Source organism: Bactrocera oleae, chromosome 6, assembly GCF_042242935.1.
Source record: "Bactrocera oleae isolate idBacOlea1 chromosome 6, idBacOlea1, whole genome shotgun sequence".
Taxonomy (NCBI): Eukaryota; Metazoa; Arthropoda; class Insecta; order Diptera; family Tephritidae; genus Bactrocera; species Bactrocera oleae.
In genome coordinates, this window is record NC_091540.1 from 3,448,623 (window position 1) to 3,466,401 (window position 17,779).

At 35.3% G+C, this 17,779-nt stretch overlaps 1 protein-coding gene across 2 annotated transcripts; it reads left to right on the top strand.

Moving 5' to 3' along the window:
• Positions 1-1,201: 1,201 nt before the first annotated feature.
• Positions 1,202-17,368, top strand: Grd (Glycine receptor). 2 transcript variants are annotated; one of them, XM_014233031.3, is made up of 7 exons: positions 1,202-3,492; positions 6,635-6,702; positions 7,288-7,508; positions 7,658-7,740; positions 13,834-14,178; positions 14,688-15,410; positions 16,217-17,368. In XM_014233031.3, the coding sequence occupies exons 1-7, from the start codon at positions 3,021-3,023 to the stop codon at positions 16,447-16,449; spliced, it is 2,145 nt and encodes a 714-aa protein (XP_014088506.2). In that variant the 5' UTR covers positions 1,202-3,020; the 3' UTR covers positions 16,450-17,368. The 2 variants fall into 2 exon arrangements, with proteins under 2 accessions (XP_014088506.2, XP_069967449.1); XM_070111348.1 differs by lacking the exon at positions 13,834-14,178.
• Positions 17,369-17,779: the final 411 nt, after the last annotated feature.

Consider the following 17,779-nt stretch of genomic DNA (forward strand, 5'->3'; position numbering starts at 1 on the left):
GAAAAATATCTTCCACAGATTTCAAAATGAGTTAAGGCTGTTGAAGTGAAAGAAACTTAAAGCTTATATAAAACTCGGCAAGTTTTTGAGTACTACAATGCTGAGACTCACAAAAATTATTTATAAACCGATTGGTGGTTTAATTAGCGCGGTTTACAGCCGCTTGTAATGCCAGTCTTTCACAAGAAAATTGTTAATTCCAAAATCACTGGTATATTAATTAATTTGTGGTTTACTATACTTGCTTAAGGTATAGGTATGTACACCTCTAACATCAACCCTTTCTCTCTCAATAAATCAATCAATTCATCAGCTCAGCAAAAACAATACTTTAGTAAGTAGGCCAAGTTCAGTAGACCAACTTAGCAATGAGCGTCTGATAATCTACTACGAATGCTTTTAAGAATATTTTTGCATGAATATATAGGCTTACGAGCCCACAAAAGCTAAAAAAAAGCTAACATTAGAGATAGTGCAAGCTTTGGAAAATTATGCTATATATGCGTTTTAGCTGAAGGCAAAAATACACACATCGATTTTTAAGGGTTGAGAATAAATTTTGCTGAACGTGTTCAAGTTGATTTTTAACACAAGTGTAAGCGTACGAGTAACAACATCATTAACATAATCGCACATGTCATATGTATGTGTGTATATATATTTCGAAAAATTGTTTAGGGTTGGTAAATTGCAGTCAACAGACATCTGCAAACGCATAGTTGAGTAGAGGATGTTGCATATTGGGAAAATTGATTTTATATAAGTGGCAAGGCCATGATTAACACTGTTGCAGTTATGTGAAAAATCGCCCATGGCTCTGTCTCCATAAACCAACTAAGTGAACTGAGTTATACCGCCTAACTAAGTTGGTCCCCTTAGCTAATATGTGATGGACTCGAGACGTTTCATGGATATGTTAAATAAAGGCTTAGTATGTGATTACAGTTCTCAATATTCGCCAAACCAACATATATAAGTCTGAATAAGACGCTAAAAACCTTCTTTAATATTGACAAAATTTTTCGGCTATTACGAGTATGAACGCAGATGCCTTCTTTACTTTGAAGACAGTAAAAAAATGATCAAAAGGCTATGCAATCAGCTCTGTCTGCATGTTTAATTATTTTACATTTATTTTAGAAAACTCCACGTCACTTTGAGAGTATGTGTCGGGAAAAATTACACAAGATATATGATACAACAAATTTGGATGACGAAGGCTGTTATCGAAGTGCTGTTGCACAAGCAAGGGCAAAATCAATGAAGATTACGAGTTGACGATAGCCGAGCTAGTTTAATACTTTATCACGATCAGAGAAATAAAAAATCCTTTGCTAAAATATTTAATATTTTAAAATGAGGTTAGTGGGTAAGCAACCTTATTGGATAGCAGCATCAGATTGGTTAGGATTCAATATATACTTACTCCTATTGTATTATATATGTATATAAATATATATTTAATCATATATATTTGCGTATAGTTATATAGGCTGCTCATCTTTACTTTCTTCCTCTCTCTCTGTGCACTTATTAAATTCTAATTTTTGCATAATTGATGAGCTATGCACTTTTTCTAATAATAATCTACTTATAATATGCCACAGACGTATATATGCATATATGTATGTATGATAATTTCTCATCATCATCATCATAGCTTCTGCTTCCTCTTTGCTTGGACTCCTACATTCTACTAGGTTCCTGTCTACTTGCTATTAGCTTGACTCTTTTTAATTTTTGCTTTACTTGCAGTTTGGCGTATTCTTTGCTCGCCTTTTGTTTGCAAACAAATTTTCGCTTTCAAGCTAAGCATACTTTTCAGCGCGTAGTGCAAAATCGTGCCACGCAAATAAAAGCGCATAAATCTAAGTATTTTTGAGTAAGTTATTAATTTTTGTTTAATTAACTTACGGCGCGTGATTTTTCTCATAATTGAGGTGAAGAAATAAAGTGAAGGAGTAAGTATATTTTTTTTGTTATTGGAGAGCCACTTAAAAAGTTGCTAATGAGAGTTATGAAATTTGAAGTCAGACATGGGAAACGACAGGTGTAAAACCTTCTATTTTGAATACATATTCGATAAATATAGTATTTTTACAAAAAATTGCCTCAAAACGTAGAACGATAGCTATTGGAGAGTTTTTTAGTATAAAACGGAAGACAATTAGGGAAACTTTTAAAACTTGTTGCATACTTGTAGGCACTACAACTTGCGATTGGTATGAGTAAATTAATAATTTCGAAAATCACTGAAAAATTCTGTATAAGCTACTGCTCTTGCATACTTTTGTGTTGATTACTTAAGAGGCACAACTAGTGTGAAATTTTGAAAAATATATTTTTTTAAATTTCGATAGTTTATACCTTTGAAAACATACTAAAATTTCATATCGATATCTCAAATAGCTTGTGAGAATCCTGAAAATTGCAAAAGAATAGATATAGCGGTTTTTTTTTAATTCCCAAAAATCGACGATGTTTAAGGCTATCCCACTAGGTGTGCCCCTTAATATTTTATATATGGCACTTGAATTTATATAGCATAAAATATATCTTATAAAATCCGTTGCACATTTTCCCAGTTTTTTGACTTAAATTTCTTTTGAATATTCATAAAAAATATCTAATTTAGGAACTAATTCAACTCGCTCCAATCAAAATATTAACAAAACGTGACCTTAGGAAAATTTCCAAATTGAATTGGAAATTGAAGCAAACCAAGCGCAAGTCCAACCAAAACAAAAAAATACTTTAACTTAATTTCAACAATAAATAAGAAAAAAAACCAAAAATAAATTAAAAAAGTGTTAAATGATAAACGCGCTGTGTGTGTGTGCGCAGCTTACAAAACACGGGCGCAGCTTGCAGTTGACAGCTTTGCGTCGCGCGGACATTTAACCAACATAACTGCCCTCAACACTCCAAAAACAAAAATCTATTAAAAACTAAAAAAATAAACAAAATAAAACAATAACAATAAAACTATTGTGCATTGTTGCTGTTACAGCAACAGCAAAATGCATTCGACGCCCACTGTACCCAGCATGTCTTCCGCTACGTCCACCCGTGGCCATCACAGCACAATTGGCCTTTTAAGTAGCCTTATGCGTCGCTTATTAAAACTTTTGATTAGCTGCCTTCTCATGCCGGCCATGCAACATCACATCCACGTTAATTGGTCTCCAATGTCAACATCTCCAACGTCCAGCATACTTGCGCACGCCTCCACCATCTCGCTTTCGGTGTCATTGTCTGCCACAAACTCAACAACCGTTGCTGGCGTGACGATGCCCACTGCTAAGCTGGACGTTGGCATGGCTGCTGTGGCAGCAGCAGCTTTATCCGGTTTGGGTGCACGCGCTCCAGCCTCCTGGTCGGTGGCTGCCTCTCATATGCGTCTGACACAGCGCAATAATCATGCGAATATCTCCGAATTGTTGGATAATTTATTACGTGGCTATGATAATAGCATACGACCGGGTTTCGGTGGTAAGTGGGTAATATTTTATATTTGTAAATCTGCAAATACAATTTATACGGCTATAAATGATCGAAATTAAACCATTAGTAGTTTTTTATTAGTGAGCGGACTTTCCTGTCATTATTATGCAAATCACTCTCTCGTCAATAGAAAATACGATTGTTTTTATTCTCAATTGTGTGTACTTATTATCATTTCATCTTCCTTTTGTCAATATAAAATACATTTTATATTTAATAGGGGATATGTTTTCTTAGTAAACTTCTTGGGTTTGAGACAGTACTTTCAGATCTTAGTATTGAAGAGGTTCGAACTCAACGAATTTTAGCTTTTTAGCTGATTCTGTTGAGGTTCCTGCAAAAGTAACTAGAACGGACCAGTATTTTAATGCGTTCAAGGACCGCCAATTCCGCAAAGTTCCACAAAATTACTTGAGGAATGTTTTCTGGCGCTAAAACAACAACACAGTCCTTCTGAATAAAAACTAAAGGATTCAGTGTGGAATCGTAAGCTAACTAAAGAGTTGTAAAAGCGGCTCTTGACGGTTCCCATAAGAAATTTTGGAATTTCGACATAGTTCTTCCATCCACATTGCTCGTATTTTATGTATATGAGGTATAAGTTTAAGCCCACGTATAATATAAACAATTTGTTCCTACTCTGAATTAATATATCATATAGAAATCCTGAACTACAGTTAATAAATATCACCAGACTTGTAAGACGTTGAAAATATAGAAAATTTTTGTCAAGAATAAAAGTACATTGGAGGAGGTCTCAGAGACGGTTAATTTTGTTCCTTTCGATCCTTTAGAAGATATTAGCTTCCTTTGTAGATGAAAAAAGGTATAGAAGGGCACAGCTTACACAGAAGAGCAGATGAGAAAGAAAAAGAAGAAAGTCCTTAGTATTCAGAAAATTGTATAAAAGCGGGTTGAGTCTACTAAACTACTACATAATCGCAAACATATTTTAGCTCTTCCATTAATTTGTTTATTCTTTTGTTGTCTTATTTTGCAATGACGATTCAATCGTTTTATAAAAAAAAGATCATTTTTACTATCCAAATATACTTATGTAATTTATTCTATAAATAAATAAACGGGAAGCGACGCTGCTTTCAAGTTAATCAAATAAAGTGCTGCGACAAATGACTATTTTCATATTCTACTTCTAATATGCTTAAAAGCGCTGGAAATATGAAAGTAAATAAAGATATGGCCTTGTTAAGAACAACTTAATCAAAAATGAACCGCGCTGCTGATTAAATATACGCTATTGGCGCTAAATGCAGGCGTTCAGTTAGACTAACACTCAAGTAATTGGCGTGGAATTTGTCAACACCGTGCTACCCTAGGAAGAAGAAGACACCACAAAGACCTCCATACGCTACTGAAATTGTAGTGTGAAAATTTTGAGTTTATATATCTACTTAAGCCGCTAAATACCCACAATCGCTCTGAATGGTAATTGGAGACTTTTCGGCCTCCACTCGTTAGAGTGTCCGCTTCATTGTGCTGCGGCGCCACATCCGCTTAAGCATTACGCATAAATTTTCGAAAAGCTAGAGCGCTAAAACGACACATCTCCGACAATTTCGAAAACTGACATTTATGAAAATATCTACAAAAGCAATCATATGCAGCACGACGTTATACTTCAAATGTTGGCATACAAATTAGTGGAAAGCATGTGGCAAACAGGCGTTGCAAGGAAGCCAGGCAAGTCAATTTTGCGGCATTAACGTTTAACGCGTAAGAGGGTTGCAACTAAGCAGACGTATGCGTTGATACGCGTAATTCTGAAGTGTGAATGTATAATAAGATGCTATCAGGGTGACAAGCTGTGTATGAAAGAGTATTTGCCTTTATGTATGGCGTCTCCAGTTGAACCCGCGATCAGGCAATCATTTGGTCTTCCTGTTGTGGGAAATTTGACAGCTTCTGTTGTGTACTCAAGGTGTTAAAGCGCGGAAATTGTTCAACAGCCAAAATGCTTGCCATGAAAGCGGCAACAAAATGTTGCAGGAAGCTGTCAATTTGCAATTTTCGTTTGAAATTTCAGTTTTTGCTACTAATTAGAGGAAATAAAATTTAGTTGCTTTTTTATACATATAAACAAAAACAAAAAAAAAAACATTATCCAAAAGCAGTTAGAGCCAAAGTAAAGTAAAAAGTTTGCATTTCAGCTTGTGTCAAATAAGCTTGTGTTTGCAAATTTACTTTGACCGAAGTTTCTTTGCAACAGAAAAGCACAACAAGAGCAGTTAAATATAATGGTAATAATCCGAGTATATATAACAAATCATTAATTTTTCTAAATAATTTGGTTGTATAGATATGACATCGTTTTTCAAGCTCCGACACTTGGAATTCAGGCCGTTATAAAAATGAAATTATAATATATTTTTTCATAAAGCTAGATTTATTTAATAATGCATACGAGTATATTAGATAAGCTATGTACAAAATTTGATTCGAAATTTTCATCTTTTTTTGGGCTTGTGTGAAGTCCTTAAACAACTCGGCCATTGATCAATAGCAGCACAATTTCTGTGGAGTATTCGACAGGCCATGTTCTCCAACTCTGACCACAAACTGTAGTCCAATGAATTCAAGTCTGGAATTCCAGAGTGTCAATCCACTGCAGCTATGAAACTAAGAATATTGCTCTAAAGCACTTGTGGGTGGTTTTCGTCTTGTGTGCTGGAACAGCATATTGATTACAGATCAAATGCTCTCAATCGAAAGAAGTATTGCTTAACTGATCTACTACTACTTCTAAAATATTCTGCAGGTACACTATCGCCACAGTTTTAACCCTTTTTAACGGAAATAAAGAGGTGTAATGACCTTTACAAAAGACTCTGCACCAAACCATTACAGCAGATGGATGGTGACCACCTTAGAATAACATTGTTGTGCGTCTTTGGTAGCTTTTGTGTAAATTTTGTCTACTTGCTTATTAAAAACTTTTTTCAACAATGAATTAATGAGTATAATGTTAGGTACAAGTATATGCCTAACTTTTCCTACAGCTACATATACTTTTAATACAAAATTTTTATTTTTCTCGTTATCGTAATATACAAGTAGTTAGTACATTTACATAAAAAATTAAAAAGAAATTAATAATTTACTGCATTTTCAGGTCCACCCGCCACAGTCGAAGTTGACATTATGGTACGGAGTATGGGACCCATCTCTGAAGTGGATATGGTAAGGCAATGCATGTGAGCAATGCAAATTAATCATAAACAGACATCTTTCACTATGATTATTTTTAATTTTTTTAATTAAATGTAAAAATTCACTTCGTATTTACTTTATAGAAACGCCACAGCAACTTAGTCGCTAAAAAAACCCACCACACTTACATTAAACTCCCGCGTAAACACTTTTTCTATAATAATTGCTTTTCGCGAGAGCAAAAAGCTCAAGAAATCTATTTATTTGCAGCCAAACAAGTTAATACCAATTAAAGTCACTCAGTAAAAACAGCAACAAATGGTGAGTGGGAGCTGCAGCAAGCGATTAAGCGACAAACCGTTATGCTTTTGACTGACTTATTTCAATTTAGTATTTGTTGATTGAGCAACCACAAGCGACTGGCTCTACTAATATGTACATAAACACATACAAAGCCACCCATTTACACGCGTGCAATCTATTTGTGTTATTTAATCAATGCGATGCTTTTGATTTGATTGCTTAACACCTCGCAAGTGAATATCCTCTGTGGCAAATTTCTATTGCCCTCAAAGTAAATATTTTTAATATATATTTTTTTTCATTTCTTTGCAGACTTATTCCATGGACTGTTATTTCCGTCAATCATGGGTGGATAAGCGTTTAGCCTTCAAAGGCGCTCAGGACACATTGGCGTTGAGTGTTTCGATGTTGGCGCGCATCTGGAAACCCGATACATATTTCTATAATGGCAAACAGAGCTATCTGCATACCATAACGACACCGAATAAATTTGTGCGCATTTATCAGAACGGCAGAGTGTTGTATTCGAGCAGGTGAGTGGTGAAAGCTATATGCATTGCAAGCCAACTAACGTTAAATATACTCTATAATTAAAAAAAAATATTAACCTGATGAACACCCTTCTACTCTCAACTTGAATTTGCTTTCACAATAAAATTCACTTTTTTCTGCCTTCTTTCAGGCTAACAATCAAAGCTGGCTGCCCAATGAACTTGGAAGACTTCCCCATGGATATACAAAAGTGTCCACTAAAGTTTGGTTCATGTAAGTGAAATGAAAACTGCCAAAAACTTATAAGCAACTGTGTAAGTTGTATAACAAATCACACAAGTTGCAAAGTAAATGCAATTGAGGCGACAAACACACTACTATACAACTTGTACAATAAATATGAGTATGCATTTAGGCTGATATGGCTATACCCTTATATAAAGTATGAAATGTTGTTCAATCTTCTTAAACTCATAGAGCGTAATCTTTTCAGCTGAGCAATGCTTAAGGCAGCTAAGCATATTATGTGCTTGTGTATATTATGCTATAACTACAAACATGTTTAAATATGTGTCTGCGATTATTTTTATTACCTATTGACCTTGACGACACAAAGTCGCAAATATGCTTATGAAGGGAAGGGCAACAAATGCATATAGTATGTTGTGTGTATGTATGCTTGAGGGAAGTTTGATAGAACAGTGACTTTTTGATTAAATAGCGTGACTGTGTTTCTTAAAATGTTAAATTGCATTTAGGTTAGCATAATTAACGCTAAAAAGTATTGCCATCAATTTAGGTACAGAGCTGCCAGAATATCGTATTTCAAACAGTGTTTTGATGGCTCTTAAACATTATTTTTATAAAGGCGTCCTACAAACAGACATTCGGTTTTATTCACAGATGGGCTATCAATGTATTCAACAATACGATCTTTTGCATACGTAGAACTTGCATTTCCTCTTGAAACTACAGAATATACAAGTTATAGGCTAATAAGAAGATTTTAATACCGTCTGGATTAAGTATATCAAATTGAGAATATGGTATATTGCCTACATTTTCTTACTGAAAAGAACCATCCTTTATAGAAAAATTTACTCACATATCAAACTTTCTTCGTGCATGCGACTCTGTTATATATTTATATATATATATATATAGTTATATTTTACACACATATTATATTTGTATTAGTGCAATCTTATTATAAATGCAATTCAACGAAATGTTTATGCTTTCCTCACACATACAAACACAACCGTTTATTCATGTTTGTAGAAAGATCCCCACTATAACCACGCATATGTAATTGCCCACATATAAACATACAGACATGTATTCCTCAAATGTGAGCACCCTGTACGCTTATCGCTTTGCGCCACTTAGCTGCCGGTTTATTTTATTTGCTTCTGCTTTTACGCCTCAGACTTTTCGCCCGGCCTGCTGCGATTTGTGATATTAAAATGATTTAAATAGCTCTTTTTGCTTTGCACTCGTCCTTATGAATGTCCTTATAGCCACAAATGGGCAATAAGAAAACGAAAACCAAAAAACTGCACGCTTGTAAAAGCGCAACTATGGAAACAAGTTAAGCTGTTGTTAGCCGTTTGTAGTTCATTTATTCGCTCATTCGTTTGTGGCGCACAAAAATAGGCACGCTTACAATCAACAACACACACACAATAACACATTTGTAAATGCATGTATATGCATGCATAAGGCCATGCATATGTGTAAGGCATTGCTTGTTGCACCCCAAGTACATAATCATTATTGTTTGTTGCGCGCTGTTGGCGGTCGCAGAGCTTAGAAGCTTGTGTGCAACGTGGTGCGTGCAGCGGCTTTTCTAATGAATTTGTCTGCCTGCCTGTCCGACATTCAAGGCTTTAATTGATTGCATTTTGTGTAGAGAGTTTAAGTCGGTTCAAAGAATTTTTTTATGTGTGTATATAAGTGTGTGGGACAAATGGAAAAAATGAGATGAAAAAATACACATTTTTTATTTCTAACTAAGGAACCGAGTTTAAAGGATTCTGAAGTCTTTTTAAAACATTAAAATTCAAAACTCAATAAAAAGTGCTGTATTTTGGTATATCATGAAAAGATTGAATTGAAATTCTCCAAAACAACTGACCAAAATATGAACAATTTATAAGGGTAGTCTAATAATTAATTAGTCTCAAGTGGAATTTACTATCGTCTAATACATAGTCGTAGACGATTACTGTTGAAATTTAAGCCGAATCGAACAAGTAGTTTTGTTTTGACCACGTGTGAAAGCGGGTGTAGCCGCTGATTTTAGAAGATTAAAAAAAAGCAATATCGGATGTCAGTAGGTAATTCGTTATTTGTTTTTTGCAGGAAATCATGGCGTGATATTAAAGTTCGCTTGTTGTACTCTCTTCTCTTTCGATGACCACCGTCAACCATTTATTTACCTCATCTGACAGCCTAAGTAAGGCAATTTTTGGAAGTTTAAAAGAAAAAGTTACTATATCAGTGATTTTATATATATTTATACATGTTTCAAGAATACATAGTAAAATTTTTTAAGAGAAAATTAAATATTTTTGAATTATAAATCAAAGCTCAAGTATTCGAAAATATCGCTGTGATTACGGCCTACGTGGATGAAGTCAAAAAAACTTCTCCACGGAGAACATATTCTGCATACAGTGAACTAAGGTTGAAAAAAATTCAAAAATTTACAAAATGGCGGCGTGTTTTAGAAAAGTTTAATTTTAACCAAAATATTTTTCGTTTTCAGCCTGCAAAAATTCGATATTTGATCAGAACACAAAACTAGTAGGCCATCGCTTGATAAACCATGTATATACAGAATATGCAGAAAAATATAGCAGTTACGAAACCCAAATATGACAAGCATGCACTAAAAATAATATTTTTCAATTAACTGCTTTCCATACTAACTTTAAAATTCGACGTTAATAGCACTAAAATATTATATCAGTCTAATGTAGCCATTTGCCATGCGTGCTTACGAATTATTGATATACGCAATCTATGTCTGCTATAACAGCAATGTTTAAAAAGTTTTAATTTCAATCATTATTTGTCTAGTTCAAACAAATTTTGTAGCCCAAAATCGATTTCTGCCATTTCAATGTGCACTTTTGATTTCCATGACGTACGAGGCGTATACGTAACATCATTAATATACAATTTACACATTACTTCGTACAACATTGTAACATATCTATACGTATGTGTTTTAATACGTACATATCCGCAGAGTAAACCTCAATGTGACACAATTTGACAGAACAACATGCACACTTACATTATTATACACATACACACATCTGTATATAATGAGTGGCAAGTACTGATGTAGCAACAGCAAGCAACACATCGAATGGTAGCAAAGATAATTGTATGTTGAAATGTGCAAAACTCGAAGTAGATCTAGAATAACAAAAGTATGTAAAATAAAAAGTTAAAAGTTCCTGGTAACTCTCCAGTTAAAGCTTTTTTTGAACTCCATGTGTCCATATACCGCTAAAAAATATATATTCGAAATTTAATAATAACGGTTATTATTAATAAAGATAGACATAAGTATGTATCATTCATATTGATTTACTGCTGTTAAAATTTTTCTTGAAAAAATATCTCACTTACTTGGTATGCAACCAGCGCAAGGAGCTCAGGCGCCCCTTTTTCCATACCTCTGTAACCATACGCTTACTATATACACCACTTCTATGCTTGTATGTGTGTGTGCGGCATGCATACATTATTGCGGTTACACAGCTTTGCATAACTGAATTGCATAGCATGGGGTGTCATGGCGTATACGCAACCTCAATACAAAATAATTAAGTTGCTGTCACGTGTTTGATTCATTTGCAACTAACTGTTTATTGCTTTGTCGATTGATTTGTGTTACCATATTTTGTATATTTCCGGCGTCAAAAAAAAAAGAACAAAATATGTGTGTGTTTATTTACTAAGCGTCTGCTTTCTGTTATTACCGCCGATAACTGACGTATTGAAGTTGTGGGCGTCGTTTATGAATTTGTTGTCATATTCATACATATATACGGTACGTATGCAAATTTCGATGAATCACGTGCTCTTAAATTCAAATATGACTTAGAAGTGTCGGAAAATTGGAGCCAAAATCATCAAAGTTTGCATGAGATAAATGCAAAAAAATTAAATTGTTGCACACACAATAAACTAATAAACTACTTGTATGTCTATATTGAAAAGTACTAGGTTGGTTCTATAGTAAAGTATATAATTAGTTAAAACAATAAAAAAGGCTGTTTCAAAAATTTGTGTATTCATAAATAATAAGCTAAGAAAACCACGCCCATATTTTTAATTTAAAAATTAAAATCGAATATTTCATATACTCAAAAAAAATTTTTTAAATCCTCATATTAATTATCATTTGCTTGAAAAAGTTAAAAAATTAATTTTTTTATTTAAACTGAACTTCACAAAATAGCCAAACATTTGTACCCATGTAATGACTTAGTGAAAAAGCTATTTTTTTTTTGTTATTGCAGTAATAAACTGTTACGTCAGCTTTTCAGAATACTCATTTGCACACCCCCCTTCATCAGAAATACAATATACATACCGTACACCCCCGAAAACTCGGCAACAAAATTCAATACACGCTTTATTGTCAACATCTATAGCTCACCAACATTTCTAATGACAAAGTGATGTCTAGTCGTTTGCTTGTATTGGCATTTACCGTAACTTCTTTCTTGTAACAACTTACTCATTTCGACGTTGCAAGCAAAAATGGAGACAGTAGAGAAAAGCACAGAAGACACTACAAAATAATTACAACACACCATACATATATGTACCATAAAACCTAACGCACACGCATATTCATGTATTGTTATTCTCCCTTTCACCTACTTCTTCTACTCCTTCTTAACTCATTTGCTTTGTGAAAGAATTGTTGCTAGTGGTAAGCATCTTCACCAGTTCGTACTGAGTTACTTCAAAAAATCAATTTTGTGTTGTCTGCCACTTGAATTGTGTAAACATGCAAACACATTATCTAACTGTGCCAATAACACACACATTGCAACAAAAACATACATACTCACATGAGTTGACGGTAATATAAGGTAATAATGTATTAAGGCAACGTCAGAGATTTGGGCGTATAAGAATGAATAGAGGAGGATTAATGCGATCACCTGGATTTGCAATGTAAGCAAACATTTGCTAGAGTGTGTCACATCTTCTCAGTAAAAAACGTTACCCCATTTCCTTCTGGATATTACAAACCCCATGTCAAACTTCAAATACTCTGTTCGGGGTTTAAAACAGAACATCGTTACTCCAGTTATTACATGAAGGGATAATGGTCTGGAAACCTGGCGTGTGATTTTTGCAAGGCCGTTTTTTTGTTGCAATTTGGCTGATTCAATCCAATAATCCGGCATATTAGAGGCCCGTGACCGTTTTGCTCTTTTCTAGGTCCAATCGATGTATCTCACATCTTCTGAATCTCAAAAAACGGTAGCCATTTCCTTTCCAGTCAATACGACAAACTTTGCTTTGTTCCTAGCAGATTGGTCAGGTGAAATCCACTGTCTCAATCGTTTCTTGGACTTTGGTGTGTACTAATGAATTCATGTTTCGTCGGCGGTCACAAAGCGATGCTAAGACTCCTTCGGATTGCACTTAAGCAACATCATCAAATACAGCTGAGCTGAGAGAAATGGTCTCATGGTTTTCGAGTGAGAAAACGTGCTCCCCATCCTTCCGACGGCTTTCTCTTTCTCAATATTCCACTCACGCAATCTTTCGAGATGGTAACTGTCTCAACTATCTCACGGAACTTCAATCGGCAAGCTGCCGAAACGAGACTATGGACTTCTGCCACGTTTTGCCACGGTTTTGCTTCCAATTTTATGAAATCGGTGAACAAGACGGCTTCCACAAGCCGAAACAAAATTACGAGTACATTTCGGCTGATATTTTGACAAAATTAATCACTTTATAGTTTCTTGAGATTTGGCGTCATCGGGCGATGAGGCTAAAAGCTTATCGGATCGCTCTGATGTTAAAAACTAGATTATGAGCGACTTCTAATTTGGGTTTAGATTTTTGTGAAAAGAACCCAACTTTTATAATTGTAATGTGAAAGAAAGTACAGAGCGGAGTAAACTAATAAAGTTCAATTGTCAACTGCGACTCATTCAAATGTCATTACTTACTCAACTTACTCAACCACTACCTACAATCAAACCATCATTATTACTTTGCTAATGGTAAACTTGTTGACACCCATAAATAATTAAATTTTCTAACACTTTATTTTAAAAAATAAAACACTCGACCTTCTTCTGCTCCTCATTACAGTTGGCTATACGACAGCGGACGTTGTATATCGCTGGAATCGCGAGCGCCCAGCTGTTGCCATCGCCGAGGATATGAAGTTGTCACAATTCGATTTGGTCGATTGTCCGGCGGGCAATCTCACTGATGTGATCTACAAAGCAGCCGCACCGCATGATGCCACACACAACAGCCACAAACCGGGCAATGCTAATAGAAACAGCAATAATTATTACAACAAAAATGCAGGCAACGATTACAATCCGAATCGTAAGAGTCAAAAGTATGGCAGTAAATCGATGACTACATTTGCGGGACCGGGTGCGAAGAATCAGCATGTACGCGGTACGGGATTGCAATTGGACAAAGGTGCCTTTGGAGGTGGGAGTGGTGGTGTGGGTGTTGGTGCGGGCCGTGGTGGTTTGGGGGGTGCCAGTGGTGGTGGTGGTGTTGATGGTTTTGGTGGTATTAGTGTGGATGCGCCGGGTTCAGTGCGTTTCGAGTCGAGTCGGGCGTGTAAGTAATTTATTTTTATTGTTTTGGCTTTGGGGTGATTTTATTTGCAGTTGATTTTTTTTTGTTTTCTCATTTTTGGTTTATGTAATTTATGATTGCTCATATGTCATGTAGGTCAGATAGTGAATGCGTCGAGATGATTTAGACCAAGTATTAGCGATAATAATTCATACAAAACGCATTGAACCACTGCAGTGATTTATTTGCACCAACAACAATGTAAATAGCTTTAAGCCAGCAACAATTGATTATTAGTAAACAATATGATAAATTACTAGCAGCTCACAGCAATGCAGTTATGTTAATTTTTAACGGATTTCTACTCTCTCTCTCTCTCTCTGTCTGTGCACATCTTTCCACAGCCGAGTACTCAATGCTTATGGTGAATTTCCACCTCCAACGTCACATGGGCAATTTCCTCATACAAGTCTATGGCCCCTGCTGTCTACTCGTCGTACTTTCTTGGGTCTCATTTTGGCTAAATCGCGAGGCCACCGCAGATCGTGTCTCACTGGGCATTACCACGGTGCTTACAATGACATTTCTCGGCTTGGAAGCGCGCACCGATCTGCCGAAGGTTCCCTACTTGACTGCACTGGATTTCTTCGTTTTTCTTTCGTTCGCCTTTATTTTCGCCACCATACTACAATTCGCTGTCGTTCATTATTTCACGAAATATGGTTCGGGTGAATGCTACTTTATCATTGAGGAAATGGACTCGGATACTGAATCAGAAGCAGACGCACGCACATTGAAGAGCGAATTTAATGTTAGCACCGATTCAAAGTTATACGAGGTGATACCGTTGTCGATGTGTTCTATACCGATACATAGCACCGGTAAAGGTTCGACATCGGCGAGCAGCAGCGGTATTGGTGTGGGAATTGGTGCGCGTGCACGTCGCAATTCGGGCCCTAATCGACGTATACTGGGTGGCGGTGGTAGAGGTGAAAGCACTACTGGTAGTGGTCGCTACTATTTGAATTGTTTCGCTTGGCCGTGTTTTCGTCGGCGGAAACGTGGTCGCGTTGGCTTCGATATGTCGGATGAGGATGATGAAGAAGCCCATTTGCGAGCCGGTGAAGGTAAGGAAGAAATTTTAAGTATTTCATCTGAATCTTTGAAAAATATCATAAATTCATTTAACTAGGTCCTTGTATATATTGTGTTCTACAACATGCTTAGTATTACCCCATGGAACTTTCAGTACGTCGCTTTTATTAGGAAGGCTAAAAGCTACTCTTTTAAGCTACTTATAAAAGTACAATACTTCAAGCGCATCACGAATCTTTCTTCCTTATTTCATAATGTGAGGATTGTAGACAAATATTACGAGAGTTATCCAATAAGAAACCTGGCGATTTATTTCCCAGCATAGTCTCCTTTTAGCTCGATACATCGAAGCTTCACTTTCTTTAACACGTCTGAAAATACTGGAGGTCTGTAAAACAGGCCTCCGATCAAAATTTCTCCCCGGCGAGTGACTTTTTCTTGTACGTATATATAAAAGAAGTCGGGTCCGAATCAGCTGAAATTTTACCAAAAGCCGTTTTCAGGTACTACACGGGAGCAAATGCGATATTGGCGTAGTCGGATAGTGAAGTAAACTATTATAGGTTGCTGATTGTTCGAAAGGAAACCCGCTATGAAAGCAACATATATGTATATATCTATTCCAAGAAACTTTAAAGGGAAGACTTTTAATTTCTTACCTTAACAAATATTTTATATTCTACTTATTAGCGTTTTTCAACATGAGTGGATTCAAGCTCGTCCCACACATTTAGCCATAACCATACCGACTTTTTCAACTTCCTTCTATTTCTTAGACTTCGTTTGAGATACGAGTAAAATATTTCTCAACTTTCTATTTTCACTTTGTCTTCTATAGAGCCGACACCACATCGCGGCAGCGGCAAAAGACGCATGTCTTTCTACCGGCGCGAGGAATTAGAGGCACGTCGTAAAGGCAAACGTGTACCACAATACAACTCAGTATCGAAAATAGATCGCGCCTCCCGTATAGTCTTCCCAATGCTCTTCTTGCTCATCAATGTCTTCTACTGGTATGGCTATCTGTCGCGCAGCTCACGAATATTAGCGAATACACCGACGGCCACTTGATGTTACCTTTTAGCAATTTAGATGAAGTCCGAGAAGAAATCAAACGGACGGCTATGTGGTGGCGTTGAAGGCGACAAAAAATTTACAAAAATATGGCAAATTATTGGTGACAATATTTGGCTAGTAAATTAAGTAAAATATCAACATATTTTTGGAGATAAAATTTATAAAAACAAATGCTGCCGTTAGAAAAAAATAAAATTATTGTTTTGAAACTAAACGAGAAAAAATTTAGACAGACATAAAACAAATTAGCTTTCAGCTGCTGTCACTGCTTACCACGTTTTTGCTCAACAGCGCGCAACTTTTTTCTTCTTAACTAAATTGCTAAAATAAGGAAAATACTAAATACTAAAAAAGAGGACTTTGTAAACTGGGTGAGAGCGTAACTGATATGTAATTAAAGTAATAATTAAATGAGTAATTGAAAATTAGTAATGAATAATTAAATTTTCAAGCGTGATGACGAAAATATTAGCTTTAATTAGACAAAGAAAAAATACCGTTAATTTGTTAAAAAATTCGAATACCTAGCGGCTGGCCATTGCGTGGGGCTGTGTCCAATATGTTGTGAACAGTTTAGAAAGCAATGTAGTACTTCAAGGCATTAACTGCAAATACTGGAGAAGAGAGTGAGAGTGCATGTGATATAGAGAGTGTAAGGGAGATATTACATGCAAATTATATAAATAAAAAAATTATAATAATAAATTTATTGTTTTTGCGCATAAAATTTGCGGAACAAAATTTTAATATTTAAGTCTAAAAATCGAAAAACTGCCCAACGGCTGTAGAGAGTAATTGAGCTAGCTTTATTTAGCATAAGTAATGTAGTTTTAATTTGTAAAAGTACATGGATATTTAATTAATTAAAAAATCGCATAAAAATGTAATAAAAAAAGTATAAAAATATAAAATAAACAACATAGAACAATATGCTATTTTTCTTATTTAAATATTATAATTTTATTTATTAAAATATTTAAGCTAAAAATAGAGAGAGTCTTTATTATACTACATACATATATCAGCAAGATATAAAATGCCACAGAATTGCAAACTGAAGATTTATAACAGGTAATAACGACAATTACTCAGCTAAAACTTATCAGTGCTCTTCGAGTCATAGAAGACATCTAGTTACCTTAAGGTGTTAGACCAGTCTAGAAATTTCAGAAAATAGTTAATTTTTTGGGCTGAAAGTACACTTAGCGTTCGAAAAGCATTATTCAATTGATAAAACGGTGAAAAAAGCAGTATAATCCGCTGTAGTTTTAAAGCGCCTGGACCAGTTAGACTTAGCATGTCAAACTTTAAATGCGTTTCTGTC